Source organism: Perissodus microlepis, chromosome 14 (genome assembly GCF_051167445.1).
Source record: "Perissodus microlepis isolate ML-2025 ecotype Zambia chromosome 14, ASM5116744v1, whole genome shotgun sequence".
NCBI classification, from domain to species: domain Eukaryota; kingdom Metazoa; phylum Chordata; class Actinopteri; order Cichliformes; family Cichlidae; genus Perissodus; species Perissodus microlepis.
Genome location: NC_140474.1, coordinates 36,246,487 through 36,271,186, shown reverse-complemented (window position 1 = coordinate 36,271,186; position 24,700 = coordinate 36,246,487). Strand labels below are relative to the sequence as shown.

Here is a 24,700-nt window from a genome sequence, read left to right as displayed (position 1 = left end):
CCTGGATGGGATTGTTCAGCTGTTATTCAATAACAGAGCGAATCTCTTTGCAGACATGGTCATAAACATGACTATTGTGCAGTTAGCTGGGTTAGGCTAATTGGCAGCTCGAAACTGCCCGTAGGTGTGAATGCGTGTCTGTGCATCAGACTGGTGACCCGTCCAGGGTGTACCCTGGGATAGGCTCCAGCCCCCCTCCCCACGACCCTGACAAGGATGAGTGGAGGAGAATGGACGGATGGTGTTTTTTAAGAGGATTTATATCATTTCGTGTTACACCTTGGAAACGTGTCTCTCATAAACCTTGAAGCAAAGAAATGATTACCTGTTACTTCTATTAGTATGCACCTCTTCAAAAAAGCACAGCTATTTTGGGACACTTACTTTATAATTCCAACCAGGAATGTTACAGCATTTTAGTCCACTCAGTAAGAAGATTATAGACATTTTTTGTGTTTTTTGTGTTCGTCTAGCTGTGAGATATCATATACCATAAACCTAACTGCTTAAATGTGTAAATAAATTAAAGAGAAAGAAGTAAGTGAATAAAGTGTTTTTAAATTTCTAATTTTTACATTTTCAATTTCTATGGCCTATAACAATGCGTCTCATTGCCAAGACGTCACAAAAGAAACATCTCATGATGGATAAAACCAGTGAGCTCTATGTTGTTGCAAAACATACTGATAGTTATAGAAGAATTTCTAAGGCTGCGTTCACACTGCAGGTCTTAATGCTCAATTCCGATTTTTTGATCAAATGCGATTTTTTTGTCTGCTTGTTCACACTACAAATAAAATGCGACAGCAAACGCGCTCTAGTGTGAACCCTCAAGACGGCCGCATGCGCAAAAGAAGACGTCACACACAACGCGCTCTGTTTAGACCCAGAGCAAACAATATTGTTTGACTGATGGCCCTTAATATAAAGACTTCGGACTTTACGTTTCCCAATTTTTGCTTTAAGTTATTTTGTTATTTACATAATAATGTAAATAACCTAATAATGATCCTTATTGCTGTTTTAGAGGAGCGGTGCTTCAAAGGATAGCTGCAGATTTCTGTCAGAATCTGCAGATTATACAGTACAAATAAAATGTTCCCGTTTCTCCAACGTTGTCTTCCCAACAGTTTCACTGACATCTACACTGGATGGCCAGGAAGCGTTCGCGATGTCTTCTCCGGAGCAGATAATCGGCGTCTGTCTTGTGTCAGTGACGTAAAAGACTGATTTAATGCGACACATGACCGTCAAACAGCAGTCGCTTTCTAAAACATCAGATATGTATTGGATTCAGTACCACATACCAAAGTGACCCAGGTCGGATTTGAAAATATCGGATTTGTGCCGTTCACACTGTCACACCATGATCGGATAGCGCTCTCGCCTGCAGTGTGAACGTAGCCTAAGGTGTCAGTGAGCACCGGTGGGGCTATAATCCAGAAATGGAAATCTCTTTCACCTTAAACTGGTGCTCATTTCAAACAGGAAGGAAAACAATTATCAGAAGAGTTGTCCAAGAAGCAAGGATCACTTCTGGAGAGCAACAGAAAGACCTGGAATCAGCAGGTACAAGTGATTAAAAAAAAATAAATAAATAATGCACTCAACCACCATGGCCTTTATAAACACTCACCACACTCGGTGGGTTAAGAAAAAGCATGCTGAAAGCAGGTTTAAAGGTTGCTGACCAACATTTAGACACGGCTGTGAAATACAAGGTCAAAAGGCGCTGCGCATATCACCCCCAAAACACAAAAAAACCTGCTGCCATCTACCAGGATGATGACGAGGAAACGTCGGTTTCCGCAAACACACAGCCGAGGAGACTCAGTACAGCTGTTATTGCTAATTGAAAATCTATGGAAAGAACTAAAGCTCAGAGTTTATGGGAAGGACCCACGAAGACTTTTTGTGTGGAAGACGAACCTGAGCAGCTAGTTTTTTCATATAGGACATCGCCAACAAAGGCTTTTGTATCAAGTGTATAAACATACACTTTTTCTGTGTGTCATTTTTCATTATTAGACATAACTGTCGATTTGAAAGGTTTTAACATCTGCATGAATGTGTGAAGTACAGAAGACAGAGCGGAAACAATGTAACAGCCTCAGCTGATATAACTGATGGGAACAAAATACAACACATTTAACAACTTCACACCTCAGCAAAGTATCTGCAGTAAAACAATGAAAGAGAAGAAGCAAAGGTGCAACGCAAAACAGAAGAGGGGATATTTAAAGTTTCTTACCTGATCCTGCATCCATGATGTTGGACTGGCCACGACGATCAGCCACCAACCGCGATGAGCCGGGCATGCTGACAGGCTCTGAGCGTACTGGCTGGATCCTAAACATGTTTGTTATGCATCCGTTAATACACACACTCACACACACGCACACAAAAAGAACACACATCCACTGGGATCCAGATGCTTATTTAACTGGAGATCTGGTCTGTTGTTTCAGTGATTAAGTATAAAGCTGCTGACACTACAGGCTTCATTGATGTGGACTCTATCCATGATTATTAGAATATTAGGATAATTTCTGATTAATGACCAGCTCCACGTGTAGATCGTCTTTGCGTTTAGGCTGGTGTGTATTTCTATGAGAACAAATTTAAAGTACCTGAGGCTGTGGAGGTCCAGGTCGTCTGTGTCAAAGTCCAAAAGGGGCTGCTGAACATCGCTGGGGCCCTGGGACTGAAGCACCGAGGATGAAGAGGAGATGACTGTGGTCTGGCCTGAAGGATGAATTGTCTTAAACTGAAACTGGGGGCCCATCCACAGGCGCCGATGGGGGCCTGTATGAGTCACAATCTCCACCTGAAATGAGAGGTTTAAACTAAATAAGGTTCATTCAATTCAGTTTTATTTAGATTATTAGGAAGATGCATTCATTTGTCTAACGTGCTCCAGGCTGGATTTCACAGGGTGGCTCTGGCATCTATGTGCCAATGCTCAAAAATTCCATGCAGCACTCAGATGAACTCAGTTACATGACATCAAACTAAAAGCTTGCTGTACTTGTGTCCCACTAAAAGTCTGACGATGATGTCAGAACTCATCAATGTCTTGTGTGTGTTGGAAGTGCTAGCAGCCTGATGGGAAGCCTTCCCAGAGGGTTAATAGAAGTGTGACACTAGCAACGGCGTGGCAGCAAAGCTGAGGTGAGGCCTACAGGGACAATAAGAGGGCACTGCTATGGCAGGCGGTCCATGGGCGCCTGAGCTGAGTGGCACTAATGCTGGCTAAAAGTAGGATAGGAGAAGGTTATGGAGTGGCTCACTCATAAACATCAGACTATTACTGCCTCGTCTATTCTCCATCTCCTCTTTGCCTTTATTGAACAGCCGTCTCCTGCCTCGGACTCCTGCTCTTCACTGCTCTCCCAAGCCGTCTCTACTTTGAATCCCTGCAGCAATTAGCACGCCTCTTGGTGTCTCGCTATTCGGATGTCATTATCTTTACTTCATACACATCTGTCTTTCAGCTCAGCTGAGTATTTTCTTCCACTATGGCTTCCATGTGCTAACATCTTACACAATCTCAACTTTGCTGTGTCTGTTTACATGCACACAGACATTAGATATGTGAGGTTCATCACAGCTGTGCAAATTAGGCCACAGAAGGAGGGAGGATTGTCACTTTGCATGTGTGTATGCTTTTCCAGTTAACACCATCAATGTCACGCCCAGCTGCAGAGCCGAGACAGCTGCCAGCGTGCTCTCTTTGCAATGGCACGGTAGGTCCAGATGTTACAGTCCAGTATCAACCCCAAATGCACATCCCCTTGCAGACTTGTTGGACAGAGCTAGTTGACATGTTGCCACAGATTTGCCCATGCTGCTGTAGCCTCGACACCAAATGAGATCAAGCTAGCTGCCTCTGTCTGTGCAAAACATTTTTTTTCTCTCAACCTTCGCATTTTCTCCTTCTTTATAGGCTGAATATTTTTACTCTTATAGCATCAGTACTATCTTTAGAAAGTAAGAAAAAAAGACGAACATCCTGTGCAAGTTTGGCTATTTTGACTGGCATCTTATAAATGATTGTCTGAGGTTAAGAAGCTGCACAAATATTGGCTAAGCTAATTTGCTTGTCAGTTGTTTTCATTTAGTGAAGTATTTACCATAAGCATTTAAGGGGTTGTGCTTGTGCATTTTTTAAATGTTCCTGTTATCTAACACTTAAAGGCAACACATCTCTTGCAAATAAACTGTTTACGTATTAGGAGACAATTAAGAGATGAACCGAGGTGGACTGTATAAGGACAGGAGTTTGTGTTGTCTACTCAGTCAGCTGAAGGGCAACTGACACTGACAGGCACCAAATGGCACAGCACTGCAGTGAGCTGAAGCACTGACATGGAGGGTCACATACCTCACATTTCATTAGGGGATGGCCGATCAATCCTAAATCCCAATCTAATGCCAAAATGCCCACTGAAAATCTAATGAGGGCCACTGATATGATATAATGAAATCCACAAGGCAGTAGTTAGCCTCTAATTCAATATAGCCTATATGTATTTAGCTCTTCTCAATCCACAAAGCTATTATGCTTGGTATCTATGCTTTTCTTCATATTCTAGAGAAACCGAAGCAAAGAGGAAACTAACCAGTATACCCATATATCAGTTATGGTATATTATCCCAAATTCTTTGTCCAAATCATTTAATTTTAATGCTGGAAGAGCTGTAGAGTTAAATCTTCAACCACTGACACGTACATTTTTATCACTGCTCTGACAGGAAGTCACCCAAAATACAGGTTAGTGCGAGGGATAGTTTTGCTCCTGGCAAACTATCATGGCAGATTTGAACCAGGGCCTCTGCTAGCTAAGCGAAGTACATTTTAGCCAATCAATTATGTATGCAGTGGAATTATTGATGATGAAAATGTAGTGGGCTACCTGCCGACACTAGCGATAAGTGCTACTTGTGTTAACCAAGCTGAAAAGACCTGGGTGAGTGTGTCGTATTCGCGCACTCAACCAGGTTATTTCAGTACAGTTTTGAATTGTGTTTTTATCAGGTAAAAATACAAAAAAATTTGTTTTTACAACACAATCAGACAGTTATGTCAAAATATATTAAAATAAGGACAGTTATGTGTAGGGTTTTCACTTGGGTTGGGAAGAATTTTCCAACTAAAATAATTTACATTTTTAAATTATAATTTACCTTCTTTCCATCATTAAGGGGAAAAAGCTATCCAAATCTACCTGGCCCTGGTGAACTGGTGGCAGCAGCAAGAACTGCAATCAACTGGCAATGAGGGTTTCACTGTGGAGGAACTTGGGGGATTTTCTGAGCATGGCCAGCCTATTTTGGTCATGCCGAGTTATCTCAATTAGATTCATGTCCAAACTTTGAACAGGCCTCTCCAAAGCATTTCGTTTGGTTTAATTTGATTTTTTGTCTATTCTGAAATTGACTTGCTGGTGTTTCAGATCATTGCCTTGCTCCATAACCCAAGTTCGCGTCAGCTTCAGCTGAAGAACGAATTTATCATTCCACCGATTACGACAACTCATTCAGGTCCCGAAGCAGCAAAGCAGTCCCGGAACGTCACACTACCACCATCATATTTCACTGTTGGTATGACATTCATTCATTCATTTTCCAAAATGCTGTGTTCGTTTTATGCCAGATGTAACGAGACTCAAACCTTGCAAAAACTGAACATTTCCCAAAGTCTTGGGGGTCATAAAGATGTTTCTGGCAAATGTGAGGGAGGCTTTTTTGGTCAGCAGTGGTTTTCCATGGGAACTCCTGTGGATGTCATTTTTGCACAGCCCCTTTCTTACTGCTGAATCATGAAGTTTGACCTTAACTGAGGAAAGCGAGGCCTGCAGTTCTTTAGATGCTTTTTTTGGTAATTTTGTGATCTCTTCGAGTAAGCTGGGTAGATCAGCAACCCCTGGGAAGGTTAACGCTGGTCACAATTTTCTCAATTTGTGGAGAAATGACTGACAGTCTTGTTCACTGTAGTTCTAAAGTCTTAGAATAGTTTTTGTAACCTTTACTAGACTAAGAGATTTGAGTGAGTTTCTTATCTGTTCTTGGGCGTCTTTAGCTCATGGCATGGTGTGTTGCATTTGAGCTTTTAGCCTGGTTCACTATGTTAGGTGTGTCAGGAAATCAAACTCAGCTTTTTTCAAAAAATGTGGTTAATCATAGTAAATTTATTAGGGTAGGGGATTACTTTTTCACACAAGGCCAGGTAGGTTTGGATAGGAAAATAATTTCATGATCTATATGTTAACAAAAACCCTTTTTTTAAACAATAAACGAAGGAGACAACTTCAGACGACTGTATAATTATAGCAAAGAGACAGTGCAAAAGAGTTGCTAACCCCACTAGTTTTTTATGCATTTGCAACAAAATTTCTATTAACCTGATGAATGTCAAGTTATTATCTTCCTTTGAACTTTTTTAATCTCTCTAACTATTCAGATTTGACTGATGCTCCAGTGTTTACTCGCTGATATCAGTGAGTAAACACTGGAGCATCAGGTGGAGGTTCAGTGGATAGATAAAACCTTTCCTGCTTAAGCTAAAAACAAGCCTATGCCATATTATGGCACAAGGTTGCCATAGAGTCCCACTGTGAGCTGTCTTCTTTTAAATTACACACAGTTACTTGACCCACAGATTACACCAAAAAGTGCAAACTTATTTTTTGTAATCCAGGATCAAGTTCAGGAGCAGGCCTAACTTTAATATGATGTTTGCAATGAAGAGTCATTAACTGATTTATCAGCGCTCTGAATTGGTATTTGTTCATTGTATTTTTAATTTAGAAGAAATAAAATCAAAATATGAAACATTTTCTTCTTAAGTCACTGTCATGTCATGTCAAACAGAAGCTTTACCTGAGAGAGCCACTCCTCATCCTCCTGGCCACTGTGGTCTGATGCCAGACTGTCGGATGACTCGTGACGTGTGATTGGGCCGGGGCTTCCTGGGGGTACAGCTGGGAAAAAAAGAATACACAAGAATGATATACTTGAAAGCTGACGATAGCCAACGCCTAGTACCGTCACAGTTCTCAAGTGTAAAAGTCAAGTTCCATCCCTCTAAATACATTTACAGCTATTGGAAAAGGATATCAGAAAGGCAAAGCAGGGCAATGAATCTCATATTACTAATTAGAATTCACACAAATTAGCATGTAAAACTAATTAGGCCTTAAAAGCGGCTTACCAAAGTGTGTTATTACAGCCTAAATGTGTGATTAGGCCTTTGTGTATGAGCATATACATTGTATACCATACACATGGGCTGAGTGAAGTTAGTTTAAGCTAAGATACAATAAGTTTACAGTTAATGACTCGCTGGATGAAAGCTAGTGTTTTGGGACAACATCAAAAATCCCAATCCCATGTTCTCATGTGTATGTTGGTGCATGCAAGTGTTAGTAAAAAAGCAAGAGTACAGTGAATGTCTGTGTGTTACAGAGAGACTCAGGGACAGATGGCGCTCCAGAAGGCTTGAGTAAGCAGGGATGGAGAGAACGAGCCCTGATGCGCAGAATCAGTCTTTCTCCGTCTCCCACCCCAGGGATGGAGTTTCTTTAACACAAGCATGGCTAATACACTCGTCAAGTCAACATCTGGAGCACAGGAGGCACTTCTAATTATATCCCCATACACGCTCCAGGTGTTCGGACATCCTCGATGGAGGCAGTTTGGTCTTTGACGCCTGTTTAGCAAAATGCCACATCATCCCTCACCCACACCTCACCCCAACATACTCACACAGAACTATGCCGTCACATGTTTCTTAAACTTGGTTCTGAAACAAAAACCCAAACTGATCTGATGACTGAGTGCCATCTGCAAATCCAAATCATATCAGTACAACTAAAAGGAGAAATGAGTAAAAGTGCCTGGGAAAGTCGTAAAAAACATTGTGGCATAACAAATTCAACACATTGAAGGCTTCCTGTGGTCTTGAAAAAATAAGAGCGTTTGCCTCTTAACAAGTGGCCAAACAGAAATATGAGACTTTTTAATACCAAAAGCTTCTCCTTATTTCCTATTTGACAAAAAGAGGCTACTTTTTCAAGGACAGCTTGAACTATTCTGGTGCTCTGAAATATTTATTCCCCTTTTGTCAACTGACAGAATTATGTCATTGTATCTATAAGCATATTAGATTTAACTGACTTAAGTGGATACAATCATTAGACAGTGAATCAACATTTTCTGAGTAATAATAATAATTAAAAAAGCAACTATGTAACTGTGATTTTATTAACTGGTTCTTTGTGTTATGGTGGTGCTAGTAAAATACTCCATGCAACTGTACAGTGTGATTTAAAAGAAAGCTTTGACTCAATTTTTATTAAATACAAAACATCTCTCCAAGCAACTGCCGTAGGTCACTATTGCACGTCATGGATACAGTGTCTATTTTCTCTTCCCCACTGTAGCTAAGACAAGCTCAGGCTGGTGTTTGTAGCAGGAGAGTTCAGATCTCAGTTTTGTGTCTAGTCAATAAAAAGCAACAGAGATGAGCTGAAATGTGCTAAAGGTCCTTACAGGGGAAGAAAGTGTGATATATCCCTAATTTCCTTCGGGATTAATAAAGTATTCTGATTCTGATTTTATATATGATATGTTGTGGATCGTGCGCGCCTGCGTGTTACCCACAAAAATACAGACATTTTCAAAGTAGAAAAGTACCATTGCCATTTTTTAACAATATAACCATTTCTTAGTATTTATTAAACACGATTAATAGCATCACAGTGGCCTGGCATATGTGCATATGTACTAAACAGTGTGAGGAATTTTGGGTATGCAACCTAAGCATGCATACTCAAAAAAAAACAGCACATAGCTTGGCAGTGATGACACTTTTTTATTGTTTTTAATAGTTGATTTCACTTCTTTGTATGTTATAACTTTAGTCTTCTGCCATTGGTTGAAGGACCAAAAATGGCCCAAGCAAGAGCAGCCCACAGACAGGCTGCTGCACATACTTTTCACTCTACCCTCTGGTGATTGTAAATGACTACAACATGTAAAATGACGGTCTGCAAAGCCAATAAAAGCAAAAAACACCTGCATGTTGAGTACTTGTGAATACATCAAATATGTTTTTGTTGCTTTGCTTCTTATTTGGGAGAAGCGACCCTTTCATGACCTACAGATGTCCTGGAGAGGAAAAGTGTGTAAGGCTTACAGTAAGAGGGAGAAACAGGGAGAGAAGGTTTCTCATGTCCTTTTAATGGAGGAGAGCTGAACAAAGCCTGCGTTGTGTTACTTATTAAACAAAATCACAACTCCCCTATTTCCTCCCGGTGCATTCACTCTCCTACTTGGCTGTCCCTCACTCTCTTGTTCTCCTTCACTCTCTCTCTCCCTGCTCTCTGACCCTTGGGGCCAATAGCTGTTCCCTAATTAATTATTGATGTTCTAAAGCAGTTGTTGGACTGGCTGGATCGGGTTTCCAGTGGGTGGGTGTGGGGGTTTTCAATGGTCAGTGTCGCAGCCAGGCTCCATTATGGAGAGCTAGTGGTCATCCCCATGGGTCAGGCAAAGACACAACCCTTTTGCACGTGTTTGTTAGTGTGTATGTCAGGAGCCAGACTGACACTAGCAGTTACTGTAGTATCTACTCATCATAGCATCTAGCTAGCCAACCACTCGGCCTTCTGCTGCTTCTATAGTGGTCATTAGTGGCTTTTAAGAGACAGAATGTCAATGCAATTTCACAGAGAGCAAATTTTTTAAGTGCAAACGTATCACATTGCACTCAAGAAAGGAGTCTCATTGTATAGTTAGATCCACAGTGAATATGTTCTGTTGTTGATGGATTTAAAGACACATCAGCAAATGAGCAAGTGGCACGGTGCCATCACCCCACAACCATCACAGGAACGGAAAAGGACGGGTCAGTGGGAAATTTAGGAAAGTGTACTATATGTTCTCTGACTCCCAGTATGGATTCTTTGACTTTTTTCTTTTTTCATTTATTGGCTACTTCAGAAAGAGTTGAGCCTTCATCAAGCAAACCTTAACTTTCCATACAATCTTTGAAGTCAAGTCTGTAAAACCCTTTCCTGTTACAAAAATGCAATAATCTTATCTATATGTGACGGACAAAAAAGAAAGTACCGACTACGTCCTCATAAGTATACATTAGACCCAACAAACAGCAAACTGCTAGCTATGCTAATGGTCTGCTGGACATTTGAGAGAAAACAAACCTATAACTACTAACTCTTTGTGAAATATTAAAAATATATATATATATTTCTTGTAAAAGTGTATGATATTAAAATTAAGTTGCTGACACATGATTGAGAAAACATCAAAAGCTTCACTTTGGGTGCACCAAGGAGAGTGATATATATTTAAAATTGTACTATAGTGTATGAAGCATCTATATTTGTTAACCAAAGGAAGCACCTTGATCATTAATCAGCAGACTGAGTCAGTAAGGCGAACTGTCACATGCAATTTATAATTACGGCTCTTTTATTTACTTTGGTGCTTTTGCAAATATATACACAAATAAAGGGACTCCCACTCCACCCGTAATCATCTACCACACAACCACCAACAAGGAACAGAGTTGTCTGTGTCACAGTCTTTATTGACTGCGAAGAGAGAGGCGCTTTGCTGTGCTGAAGGCCAGTAGCCAATGGCCTGTTAGTCAGAGCAGTGAAGCAGAGAGTCAGAACAAGAACAAAGGCTGCCTAGGTATTGATGTAGCCTGACCTCCTGGGGACTAGGGGCCAGGGGCCAGACAGGCTGATCTCCAGGGAAAGATAAGGGGCTAACAATCTGATAGATCTGGAAAGCTGGCCGCACGGTGGACACAGGATAGCTGTCTTGTCTCGAACACTTACTCTGTTCTAATTTTTGTGGATGATTTTTTGTCTTTTTATATTTTTTTCTCCCGCCTTTGTAGTCCACCCTGAATTTTTTTGTAGCCAGACACTTCACTCACTATGCTTCTTCTTCTAACTTCTCCACCTGTCTTTCTTCTCACTTTCCTCTCTTCTCGCTTTCCTCTTCTGAGTACTGCTCTGGCAGATAGGTGCTGGCATACTGACAGAGTGGGATAGCTTAGTCATTATGTATCATTCAGTGCGCAATTGACTGACAGTTCCTTCATTCATCCAGCGCTACACTTACTGCATCCTTTCTCTGCCTCCCTTTGATTACTGACCCAGTCATGGCGCCACGGTTTCTCTTTACCAAATGCCTGATGCTCCAGAGCCTTCACTCTGGCCCCTCTCTCGAAGCAATTAGATCTATTGACGAGGCAACTGTGGCTGGCCTGTCATGGGCCTCAAAGTCTCAAGAGAACTGCCAAACCAGCCAGTCAGTCAGTCTCCACAATTAGCACATTATATGACAGGTAGGGAGGGGAGGGCGTGGCCAAAAAGCATAGCCTCAATTTCTGTCACCAGGCTCAAAGGAGCCAGCCAGAAATCTAGGTGGTAAATTATTCACCGGTTTGTTTGCACCAGAGCAGCTTTGCGGTGAGGGAGGAAGGTGTTGGAAAACATTTTGTGCACAGCTAGATAAATATCAGCCTCCCGCTAACGCCACAAAAAAATACAAAAAATGGGAAGAACTGGATGTAGTTAATGAGGCTGCAAACACTTCGCATTCAGTTATTCTGTTACCCCTCTCCGACACCTTAGACCAAAAGCAAAGGAAAAAGGGCCTATTCACACACTCACCCAAATGAGCACTTTTTGGGAAACAGAGATTCTATGTTTCCACTTCGCTGCGAGAGGATTCCCCAAACACCAACAACAAGTCTGCTTTTATTAAGCCAGATCGTGCTACAGAATCTCATCTGTTGTGAGTATACTGTGCCTCTCTCTCTGCCTTATCTCTGTAAGCAGTGCTGTGCGTTGTTATATCTTCTACTTGGCTGAGTGCTGCCAGTAGCTGCTATAGATGGACAGGTAGAGATAGTGACCATGAAGTGGCGCCACCGCTGCCTTTTATCATCCCGTCCTGGAGGCTCCGGTCTGGCCTGACCCTGGCCCTTCCTCTCCCCTTTCTATTCCTTTCCCTGTATATTGCATTTTTAATCAGGCTGGGTCATCCAATACAGAGCCACGAGACTGGAGACCATGGCCTGTCAGTCAAGTGCTGCCACCTTTTTTCCTTGCACCACCTTTCTAGAAACATGGTCTGTCTGTAGGACAATTAGCTAAAAGGGACATTTATGGAGACGTCTTGCCCTCCCTTTCTTTAGCTCTTTTACTGCCCCTGTTTCTTAATATACAGTCAGCTACTTTCTCCCTCGTGATGCATGTTATCAGCAATGTAAAGTACACCTATATAACACAAGAGCCATGTGCGTTTTCAGTTTCCTATGTCTCGATATTTATGCTCAGCAAGAGGCTGGACCGGCAGCTTACGGCCGGGCTGCAATTCATCCCGAGGTCAAATCGAGCCCTTCTCCTGGATCACTTCTTTGCCGTGCTGCCAAGCCCTGGAGGAAACGGCAAAGGAGACGGGCTGGCAAAAGGAGCGCATGCTGAGAAATAGGACGTTGAGAGTCGCTGCCCGGGTGCAAAGCGCAGAAATGGAAGATGGCACTCCGAGAGCAGCTCAGTCGGTGGTGGTGGTGTATACGACGCTAACCAGAGGGAACATGGCAAGAGCACAAGAAGTGGGCAGAGTGCTGAACAATTATGTTTATAGTGTCTTGACCTCGCATGACTTCACACTTGGTTGGTTATAGGAATAAAGAGCCACAACCGTGTTATCTGGCTATTGTTAATTGGATGTAAATGTTAATGCAATGAATCTCTCTCATTATGCAGCCAGTTCCGCTGCCCATGCTGGCAGAGAGTGGTGGAATAAACTGACGCCCGAGCCCATCACTCCGACGCGCTCTCATTGCTCTGACACTAGGAGAGACCATTAGCACTAATTTGAGAAAATATCCTACCAGTTAGACCTGAAGCACTGCAGAAGCCAACAGAGACGAGCAGAGAGATTAGGGTAAACATAGCTACCACTTGCCCCCGAGCACCCGCAAGAGCTAATCATAGATTTTGTATGTTTATAATTATGGAGTGAGCTCAAAACGCCAGCCTGTTCCACGGGGGTGGATTGATTCCGTGTGTGGCCATCCATGTGCACTCTGCGCTTTTGCAAAATGGCCTTTCAGATGGCACCCTAAAGTGCTCACCGCTCTCTACTTGTTATTGAATTAGAGGGAGTTTAGGGTGTCAGCTAATTGGTCTGCGCGCGGCATCTTATAGCATTGTGTTGGCATGTCCTCAAGCACACGTGTAGTGTGGTTGCCTAAGGACAAATTCAAGGTTCCTCACAGAAGAGAAAAACTACAAGGATTTGTGACAGTGCTCAGAGGACATGAAATGGTGGAAATGGCAGAGAGCTCTTTCCCTCCGGTATCTGAATAATAAAATATTATGGGTGATGACCAGAAAGATCCTTTCTCGGCATGTGGTTCCAATAAGGGGCTGATGGTCTGCTTTTAACATAGTCAACATGAAAAACCACTGGGGAACTGTTCGTTTCTTCATATTTATATATGTGTGTACACGATATGTGTGCGCATGTGTATGTGGATTCATATTTGCAAAAAACTGTCTGTCTGACAGTTAGGGTTAAGGCTGAGGGTTAGGATCTCTCAAATCATTTTGATTGCTTAATTTGAATAATAATAAAAACTAGAGACGTACTGATAGCCAGGGAGTAATCAGCTATTATCCTTACCAGTGAGTGGCTGGTCAGCCTGACGTGTGTCAGATTATGAGCTCTTCAAACAAAGTTCATCAAAGTGAAGTGTTGGGGAAGCACCACGAAACATGTTCATAACAACAAACCTGATGAGACACTTCACCCGGGTGAACACTGACATTTTAAAGAAGCTAAAAGTGACTAAAGCTGCAGTTATCCAGGACTCAGGGCCAACATGAAGGATCTAAGCAGTGCAGAGGAAAATGATGGAGAAAAGGCTCAATGTCCTGATATCTCACGACGGTATAACTATACTGGAAAATTATTTTATTGCCTGATTTTTGTCATTTATATAAACCTGTTACTTTGTTTGGTAAGGTAGAATATGATAAAGGTGAGCGTACAGAAACTCATTTTTAGGTATTTATTAGTGACGCTTTCAAGGAACCAGAGTTTTAAAAATTATTTTATTATGAAAAGAACCTTTTTCACTAAAGAAAAGTTGGTTTTTGCTTGTAATGTTGGCAGATCAGACTTAGAAAAATATATCAGAAATCAAGATAATTGCGAGCAGTACAACACTGATGAAAACTTCTGCATTTTCAGTGACTGCATGTGATATTTGTGTACCAATGTATGCTACTTTTTGTTGCACTCTCCCCAACAATTCAACTATACTTTTATTCTGAAAGGGCCACAAGGAAATGTAGAAGCACATTTAGTTGATCGTTTTACTCGGTGCTCTTAGCCCTGTGATACCAGTCTCTTGTTTATCAGTACCATGCTAACCTTACATTTAGAGCATGTGTTGGTACAACACCTTGACCTTTTTTACTTCCTGAAAATGCAGACTTCCATTCTATTTGAACACAACTTTATACTGTAAATACACTACAGTGTGTAAACTCAAGGAAAACTACTTGTTTAACACTTACCAGCCAGGAGATATTGATAGTACTGCACTAGATCTGAGGCCAACACCAAAGGATGATTGGAGTTGAAAGGTGGCTGCAGCTCATTCCACTGTGGAGTCCTGCTCAAAAAGGACAAATCATCCATAAGACTTAGAGACACAGAGAAGCCGTGTCCTGCATCAAGTCTTCATCACAGCTTTACCTGGCTAGAATCCAGCAGGCCCTTGGACAGGTGTTGAGTTCTAACGGTGTATCGTCGCTTATCTTTTGTGACGTGCTTAATGGCCGAGGTTCCAAGACGTGCTCCACCAAGTTACCATAGCAACTGACTACGTACAGCGAGTCCACAACCGACTGCCTGGACTGATCTGTGAGGAGGATGAGCAACAAGGCGAGGAAAAATTATTTGCAATAAATGCAATAATAGCTATCAACTGTAGAAGAATGCAAAGACAACCTGTCACCACAGTCTACCTTTCTCTCTTTTTATGTTGGGATTAGTGATGAACCAGGAGCGAGGTGACGCGAAGATGGCCGCCACGCAGAACTCTCCTCCGCTGGACTTGCTCGGTGAGATCTGGGGGGGTGGCTTAGATTTGCTTCAGGAGACGGAAAAGAAATTGAGACAAAGTAAATAATATACTACAATGCAGGGGTCCAAAAAGTGAACCCGGTAGTGCTTCTATAGTTTAACGTGTCAAGTCCTTTTGACTGGCTGGTATTGGCACAATGAGACAACTGCTTACTCTGATTTGTCAGTTATTAATTTGTGAATTCCAATAAATCCTCACCCCTCTTTAGTAAATACATCAACTACACATCACTTTCCATTGCTAGAAATGTCGCTGTGTGGAGGAGTAGCACACTTTTTGTCTTGTGCTGCAATAAGGTCAACAGTGCAATAATGTGTCTCAGTGTGGTGCTTATTGAAGCTATGTATCACCTTTAAGACCAATCTTTGTATGAATTATTTTTCCATAAAGCATAACAATCAAATTTAAATGTCAGCATTTTACATTAGACATGGATTGCACAGCAACATCTGTGAACAATTAACACAATATTGTAAAGAGCTTTGCATGCAAGGAACTAAGCAAGGGGAAACTGAAACGCCTGCAAATAAAAACATCCACTGTTGCAGCAGAAAATGGGAAAATTAAGCTAGACATAAACATTGATGTAATGTGATAGAAAACTGAGCCACCATCAAAGATAATCTTCTTGTCTGAGAAGGACGGTAAGTAGTAGTACTACAAAGTACTAATAGTAATACTAGAAGTTATTCTTAGGATACATTTAGACCTTATATGGCTAAATGCAATCTTCTCCATTCACAACATTGATATGATTGGTATACTGCCTGTACACTTGCCTTATCTTAATACAAAACCACCTCTTTTTTCTCTTTAAACAACCACAGGACCTGGGCAATTTGTACTCATTCATTCGACCACAAACTCATTTGTACACCAAGCGTGCATGTATCAGCATATATCGAGTATTCTTGAGAAAAAACGTAAGGCCATCTGTCCGATATCTTAAGCTCGGCCTAAATCGAGTCAAACACAGTGATCCAAGCACACCGTCTAGTCTACAACAGGATGGCAGAAAAAGAGAAGAATCAAGGATGCTAAAATGCAAAGTCCAAACCTCAACCCAACCGAAATGCTGTGGTGGGACCTTAAGAGAGCTATGCATAAACAAATACCTGCAAACCTCAATGAACTGAAACAACATTGGAAAGGATGGGCCAAAATACCTCAGCTACGATGTGAGAAACTGGTACAGTCATGGAGAAAACAAGTACTCCAAGGTAATGTTGCTAAAGGGGGTTACATACACTGGATCGTGGACTCTAGTTATTCTTTTACAGGACAATACAGATCCCAGCAAAAACTTTTTTCAGGGGTTTGTCACCAATTTTACTTTGTTTAAGTTTGGTAAGAATCAAAAAACGTCGATACTTCTAGTATACTTACAAAGACAATTTCTACCCTTCTTCGGTGACTAGCCTGCTCTTCCATCTGGTTGGTTCCAATAGTCCCATTAATATACCACATTTGGAAAATATTTAAATTAATAAATACAACTGCTATCACTGAATGGAATTTGAACCTAACAGCAGTGTCCACGTTGCCTTCCCTGGCTCTCTTACTTTGTGTCGGCTACAGGAGAGAATATATTGGGAGTTATTGGATTATTCAGCATGTCAAGAGTGTTTGAGAAGAAGCGGACACAGAAAGGGTTTTCAGCCGCAATTGGACTCCCCATATGGCAACAATCAGAGAACAGTAGCAAGATCTGGTATTATTGTCCAGCCTTATAAGCAACCTGGACAGTAAAATGTGGTCACAGCGGATCAGACATGAGGTGCGCTTGAAAACCTACAGCGGTGTCACGCGCTCCCAGACGAGTGCTTAACCTTGACCTTTGGAAACCACACTGGTATGAAAGTGACACTCTTACTTCTATCTACTCTCAATTTTGGAGAAAAGATGCAAATATGTGGGCGCAGAATGGTCATGGTTTTTAAAATGTATTTGCCCAGTTTAATTCAACTTACATTCAACTTACATTCAGCATTTTTGTGCAGGTGCTTTTTATTTTTTTTGCTTTATGTGGAACAAATATAAAAAGGAATGGATAGTTAGCATAAGCAAAAACAGACCTTATGGATGATTTAAAAAAAGATAGACATTTCCAAGTACAAAATTTGATTAACAACAGGGAAACCTAATGCCACTGATGCAAAGCACCTGATTGAGACCAGGCCTTTCAAGATGTGTCCAGCCAGAGTGTGACATCTAAGAGCAAGCAGGAGTCTCTGCAAGGCTGACAACGGTGCCCCCTGCAGGTAATGAGTATTTAAAATCCACTTTTGTTTTTAAAATTGCATGATTGTGTAGCATGCTTGCTAGGTTCGAGTCGCCATTAGCTTTTAACAACTCAAATGTGCGAGCTAAGGGCAAAAAGCAAACTGGCTAGGTTCCATCTCTAATGCTGAATGTTTGTATGCTTTTGCACACAATCTTTGCCATCTCAATATTGATTTTTGTTAATAAGTTCATTTCTGACTCATTGTGGCGTGGGTGTGGTCTCTGGCCAGCTGCAGAGGAGGGGTGACGCAGTGAGCTCCCGGGGCGGCGCAGGGGCGGGGTGAACAGGTGTGCTGGGATCTGAAGGTGATTGTGACTCTTTATATGTTGACAGTGACAGTCGGAGGGGAAGGAGAGCGGACGTGACAGCAGAGAGTGGGAGTGTCTGTGTCCCAGTGCAAAACGAAAACCACAGTTATAAATAAAATTCTGCTGTCATCGCACTCGTGTCCAGCGTGTGCATAACGGGTCAAACGTTACACTCATTTAAAGAAACTAACCTCAACCTAATGTCTACATAATAGTTTTAAAAGATTAATACATATTTATTAAAGAATAGAACAAAAGGCAACAGGGGACATAACGATACCAAATAATGTCTTAATTTTGCACTTTTAAATCGTTCATTTAAACGGAATGAAAACTCAAAATTCCAAACACAAGAAAATAAATACTGCAGGTTTAAGAGTTTCCCTGAATATGGACGCCCAACCACACACTGTAAGACCTAATGTATGTCAGAAAGACTTAAACAAGTGTAGCGTTACCAACAGCTTACAAAGAATGTATCACGCAACACATGGAGGATCCAGTGGGAATTTGCCCCTCACGTCCTGTGTGTACATATGTAACATGTAACACTATCACTGACCAAATCCCTCCTCTTGTTTCAAACTTGCCTAATACCACAAAAACTTAATGAAAAATACAATGCAATGCAGTGAAGACAGTTCACCACAATAATGCTTCCAGTACTAGACGGTGCGTCCACTACTTCAACCGGGTTTCACAGTACTAGCTGTTGAAAGACCTGCTGCTGGTAAAACTCTCTTTCTGTTGCTTCCCCCCTGTCAGCACCTCATAAATTATTCCCTGGGTCGAGGGAGATGTAGATGTCTTTGTTTGGCCAGCCCTGTGTGAAAGAGGGATCAGGAAAAAGGAAATGGTGAAGGTAATCATAAGGAAGGCCTCTACAGTGTTGTAGCTTGTATTTACAAGCGCTGGGTCAAAGGGAGAAGGCTGAATAACCAAATATCCACAGTAAACCCGGTCTGTGAAAGGAAGATGCAGGGGTAGATAAAGTCACACTCAGGATATTGCCTTGGCTAACTCCAAGTGGGCCTCGTCTTCTCCTCCCAGCTCTGTCCTGCTCGACCGTCAGTTCAACCAGAAGGTAAAACTGTTAACAAGCAGGTCCAGCGAGTGAATAACCAGCTATAAGGAAGTGCTCAACATCAGTTTTGGTTTGTGTTACATGGGACGGGAAAAGGGGAATTTTGTAGGATTTTTCCACAAGTAAAAATTCTTCCTTGGTAAGGGCTTTAACTGAAAAAATGTTGAACCCAAACGAAAGCCCTGTAACTCGGGAAAAACAAATGCTCGTCACGAGCAGACAGGTGCCTGTTCTAAACTCATCATAGTCTTCGTATTGACTTTTGGTGTCAGTGGTTAAAATTATAAACTATTATTACCACTACTATAATCGGATGGACTTTCTTTAAGAGAACTAAGTAGAAGGACTTTTACACTGCCGAGTAGAGAACACTGTCCATTTCTGAAGGACTGACTTCGTGGCAACCCCACACACCAATCTGCAGGGCGCCGCGCGACTCGTCGATAGCACGTTAAAACTTCGGCTCGACGTTGCAGTCATAGCAGATGAGCTGAGTTTAGGCCTCTTTGAAGAGACCACAGCTAGCACAGAGCCTGCCAACAGGACCAAAGATCACAGTTCAGTTCTCGTCTCTTCTGGTACAGTGACCACTAAAGTTTATTCATCTGTGTTTTAAATCATCCTTTTTCCTCTTCATCTCACTTGAAGTGGCTTAAAAGTGTTGAGGTTTTTGCCCTCGTGACAACCAGGCACGGCTCCAGGGCCTAATTCCACTTCCCATATGGATACCAATTTCTGGAGCAGACTTTTGGTAAGGAAGCAGGCAAGCAAATGGCACCGAGTTAGAAAAAGCGTAACCCAATATCAATAACTTATGAAACATAAATATACTAAGAGGGAACTGGGAGCAGGAGAAGATGTATGTCATTAAACAAACGGCAAATCTCTTTTCTTTTTCTTCTCTCTCCGCAAAATTTCCTTTTGCCTTTTAGCAGGGAGTGGAATTCATTTTCTTTGTGACTTTAATTCACTGAAAAGACTACTCACATGTCATTTCCACTTTTAATTTAGCAAATGAGGACTCTTGACTGAGCTAATAGCTTTTCCTCAAGGGCATAATTCAATCTGAGACATCAACCATCAAAGTCCTTTTGCATTACTATGTCCGGCGCTAACATGAGGCGCCTCAGCGGGGGGGGGGGGAGAGAGTCCACAGCAGCTTCCATTTATTTTCAGGACCTTTGCAGTAAACAAATATGATGGCGCTGGCCATCCGGCGACAAAGAGCTGCAGTGCTGTCATTTCACTGATTCTGGGCCATATGGTTCATTCTTATCAGAAAAGGAGGTGGTATTAAGACTCCAAGCAGGAAGGAAAAGAAAGACGGAGAGAGGGAAGGAGAGAGGGCAGTTATGTGGAGGGTACATCCTTCAACGTCACATTTATTATTTTACAACAGCCCTCGGAAAGAAGCAGCCTTGAGGCTCTGTTGAATACACAGCACTAATGACAACCACTGGGGAACTCGGTGAACATAGCAGAGTGGGCATCAAATGTTCAAGGAAAAAATCAGGGTTTCTTTTTTACCAATTTCTAAACCTTAACGTTCATGTAGTGCCACGTTAGTCGTGGAAATTTCTTAAACAGCCATAATGTTGGTATAAACTAATGTATCTGGCCACAGTGTTATTTCAGATGCAAGCTTAAGAATGAATTGGAAATCCAAGGAGCATTCAAGTTCACCATTTGCTCAAAAAGAAAAGACGGCTCTGTTTGTAAAATATCTTAATACGATACAATAGTGAATGGACTGTCATGGCGCATGTCTAAAGGCAGAAGCTATTAGAGAAACAATGTCGGTTTAACTAGCTCAAAATTGAGCAGATGGCATTTATTGCAAGGGTCAAGATTCCAATGCTAATGATGTGATATGTACCTTTGAAAAGTATACGCTCTGAAGTCACTAAGGGCCTAGATTGAGCACGAGTGGCTGAAGACAGACGGAAAAAAGTTTCAATTAAAAAGTATGAGTGACTGCCCACAACAAAAGATGAAACCCAACACTTGAGGAAGGCACCATACGCTATTCACACGAGGAGCTGGAGACCTGGGAATCAGGAAAGGAAAAGTTCCTTTCACCGAGCCACTCAATCATCTCTCTGTAAGCGACTGTCATAAAAGGGCTTCTTTTAAAAGCTTGTAAGCATCTGATTTCATGAGAGAGCGCTGACAAGAGACTTGGCTACATCCCCCTGCATGACAAAAATCTTTGAATCGGAGGATGCTTTGTGCATTTTAGTGCTAAAATTGAACTCAAAATTCAGGAGTGACAGTTAAACATTTCCTGAATCTTAACCTGAAAATCAAATGAAACCGGCCTTTTTGTTCCACCTCACTGCTTTTTATTATTTGCCCCAATAACTCACTAGTGATGGATTCATCTGTCTTACCTACAGCATTTTAGTCGCAACATAACCGGTGATTTCAAGGTCAAGGGATGCGCAGTATTTAATGTTATTAGATCTGTATGTCACTTTGAAAGCACACAGGGGTCCACATCTATCTTAGAAATTCTTCTCACAATCTAAGGGGCTTTGCATGTTTCCATCTTTGGTGAAGTAAGCTGTCATCCCATTTTAAATTGTGTCTCCAAAACTTGGCTTGGGGTGGCTATTTTTCTGAAAACAGCCATGAATGACCACAGAACCAGACTTATTCAAATCACAAGAAAAAAAGAGAAAGGTGGTGGACAGTTTAACGGTATGAAATAGGCTAGCTTATTTCTCTAAGATTAGCAGGTAATTTAATAATGAATTGAATGAGCATAAGTACTCAGTAAAAGTAATGATGTTGAGCTTATGTTCCATTGTTTAAACCAGAATTACTGATTACGTAATAACTCCAGAGTCACTAAATCTGTTACTTTAGCTAACAGTTGGCTAACAACAAAAGAGGACATGGAATGTTTTAACATTTATTTTCAGCTGCCAAGAAACAAAATCATCAAATCTGACCATCGCCCCCCCAAAATGTAGCGCTTTCGCTGCTAACTGTTCCACTGTGTTTGGCTGTGTGGCTGCTTTTATTTCACGTGGAGTCAAAAGGCGGCCTACTGTGGCTGGAACAGTAAAAGTAAAGTTATGAGATGTGCTAAAATACACTGGAAACAAAAAAAACTCAGTTTAAAAATTTAAAACAAACTTCATTTCCAGTGCTAGCTACAATTAAATAATTGTGGTTCATCCGCTCTCTGGAGAATATTTTGTAGGAGCGGTACATATCACACACATTTCCATAACCAGACAGGACACTGTTCACAATATCAGAATGTGGCACATTTACTGCATGCAAACACACATCTGATGGAAAAAATCTAGCCAAAGTGGGATAAAATAAAATCTGAACAACATGTGTTCGACACAAAGATATTATTGGAAAAAGATCATCTAACGTAAGAGAATGAAAAAGACAATAAGACAGCGATGTCATTTTCTGGTGGGTGGTTTAAAGAAAAAAGACAACAACCAGATCAGAAGTTTGATGGAAGAGCCCTAAACCCCTACAGCATGTACTCTGAACTCCCAAGCAAAACCTAAAGTATGAAGTTTGGGCTTTGAGCATTACTTCACATGTAACACCATACCTAGCACCTCACTGCTGCTTTGCATATTTATGTATACTGCACAATCTGAAAGAAAAAAATCCCTTTTCCCTTAAAGTGCTGCGGTGGCTTTAACACAACATGCTGAATCATCGGTCTTTAAATATAACGTTAAACAAAACAAAACCAAAAAAAGGGAAGAATAAGGGTAATCAAAAACACACACACAGACACATAAAGATGAGAAAATAAGAAACACTCCTCTTTGGGATTCGTACCCGCCGAGGAACGACCACACCAACTCTACAAAATGTGTTGAAAATATACCAGGAGACAAATGAGAGGTAAAGGAGGCAGTGTGCTGTGGTGCTTTATACAGTCGCATGCTGCCAAGGGAGCCGAAGAGGGGAGAAGCAAAACTCACCATGGAGTTTTAATGGCAAAACATCCCGCCCCAAAGAGGTAGGGTCTTCATGAGAGGGGGGAGGGAAAGGGGGTGTTGGGGGGTGTTGAGGGGTACAGAAATAGACGGAAAAACAATTATTAAAACTAGCACACTTGAGCAAACACACTTTTCACATTATATACTTTTTGACATGTCTGTTTAAGTGCACAACACATACGAGGCAGGAAACAGAATGTCTGTGTGCTGAGATGGATTTGAAGACCTACGGGATACGTCGATGATTCATCTGCTCGAGCTGCTCCGTAAAGCGTGATACCATATACTTGGCACATGCATCGCATCCGCAGACGGACGTTTTGGGTTGTTTTTTTCTTCTTTCGACATCTGTCATATTTTTTTCTCTCTTAACTTTAAAGGGATCGGGTACACGTGCGCAAACTTGTACCCAACTGTGTAAATGCAATGCGGGAAAAAAATACTTTGGGAAACTGCTCTGATTGTTGTGATTGGGAAAGAGTATGAAGAGTTTATCCAATTTGTATAACAACTGGGGACACCAGTAAAACTAACAGCACTCAGGCACTGTTGAGACAAGGAGTTGTGTGTTTGCATGCAACTTCTTTTTTTAGTGCAAGTGTGTATTTATGGCTGTGAACTGTCTTATGAATGTGCATGCCTGGTTGGAAGAGACGGTGTTGACAAATGTGTATTCACTGTGATTATGTTAACAAGTATGCAGTGTGTTTGTGCGTGTGTGTGTATCCAAGAGTCATCTAGAGTGTAGTGTCTTTTTCGGGGTGTATTTCTGTCTGTCAGTCTGTGCGTGTTTCTAATGTTTACGAGACATTAGGAGTGGGAGTGTGTTCCTGTGTTTATTCTGCATGTCCAGAGATAGTGACAGAGCTCCATAAACAGTTTACAGTAAATAAGCCGTTTCCCTATAGCAATAAAGGTCCGATGAGACTGAACTCTGTCCCTGCAAACCAACCTCCCCCGGCCATGAAAAACAGGATCTCCAACCAACGAAAGCACTCCGTAGTACTTCTTTATTTTATCGCTTTCGCCGCATCCTCCCGGGCCCTCCCAGTGATAGCTCGCAGTCTCCAATTAGTTTGGTACATGAATGTGTAGCATGTTCCGCCGGGAGAAAGGGAGCAACAATTTGCCCTGGAATGTCTTACTCCTGGAGTGCGAGTTGACAAATGAACACACTGGTTGGTGTAATGGAGGCCCCTGGTAAACTGCCGCTTATCAAAGAGCTGCACGGAGGGGGGGGGGGTGATCTCTAACGTCTTACCCTCCGCTGAGTCTGTTGAACTTTCTGAGCCAGAACTCTGGCCTCCAACTGGTAAATGGATGGACACCAATTGTAGAAAGAAGGCCAGATGGGGTCAGCTCTCCATAGGCATAGCAAAGGCCAAGTAAGCTTTAGGATTTACAATGTGCCACTTTGTCCCTACAGTCTTCCTGAAACATGCTGGTGCAATTTATATACTCGATGGAAATTAATAGCAGCAGAGTTAATGCAAAGAAAGCTGCAAGAAGGCTACAGAAATGTAAAGCAGATCAGGTGGAACCGGTTAAAGTTCTTGTGTCATGAGTAACTGGTATTCATAGTAATTAAACATTCAAACAAGATATGTCCTCAATGTCTCTATATCCACAGCTCAGCAGGGAACCACAGTTCATACAGGCAAAAACACAGAAAACTTTTCAAGAACACAGACTTGAACTTTTAAAGAAATTAACTACAGTGTCACCAGACTTACACAAAGAGCAAAAGAGTTATTTTCCCAAACGTGTGCATCAGCGTTGTTTTACACCAGACTTTAAAAATCCCAAACCTATCCTTTGGTGTTACAAATCAAA

At 41.6% G+C, this 24,700-nt stretch overlaps 1 protein-coding gene across 5 annotated transcripts in view; it reads right to left on the bottom strand.

Annotated features, from left to right (window-relative positions):
* bcas3 (BCAS3 microtubule associated cell migration factor) overlaps positions 1 to 24,700 on the bottom strand; it is a 323,750-nt gene that overhangs the window by 209,610 nt on the left and 89,440 nt on the right. For 4 of the 5 annotated variants that reach the window (XM_084951630.1, XM_084951631.1, XM_084951628.1 and 1 more), the window contains 7 exons: positions 22,850 to 22,894; positions 15,090 to 15,214; positions 14,818 to 14,983; positions 14,637 to 14,734; positions 6,883 to 6,983; positions 2,631 to 2,827; positions 2,252 to 2,349 (listed from right to left, as the gene is read on the bottom strand). In XM_084951630.1, coding sequence (XP_084807756.1) covers positions 2,252 to 2,349; positions 2,631 to 2,827; positions 6,883 to 6,983; positions 14,637 to 14,734; positions 14,818 to 14,983; positions 15,090 to 15,214; positions 22,850 to 22,894 — 830 coding nt within the window. The remainder of the gene's footprint in view (positions 1 to 2,251; positions 2,350 to 2,630; positions 2,828 to 6,882; positions 6,984 to 14,636; positions 14,735 to 14,817; positions 14,984 to 15,089; positions 15,215 to 22,849; positions 22,895 to 24,700) is intronic. The other variant, XM_084951629.1, reaches the window with a different exon arrangement.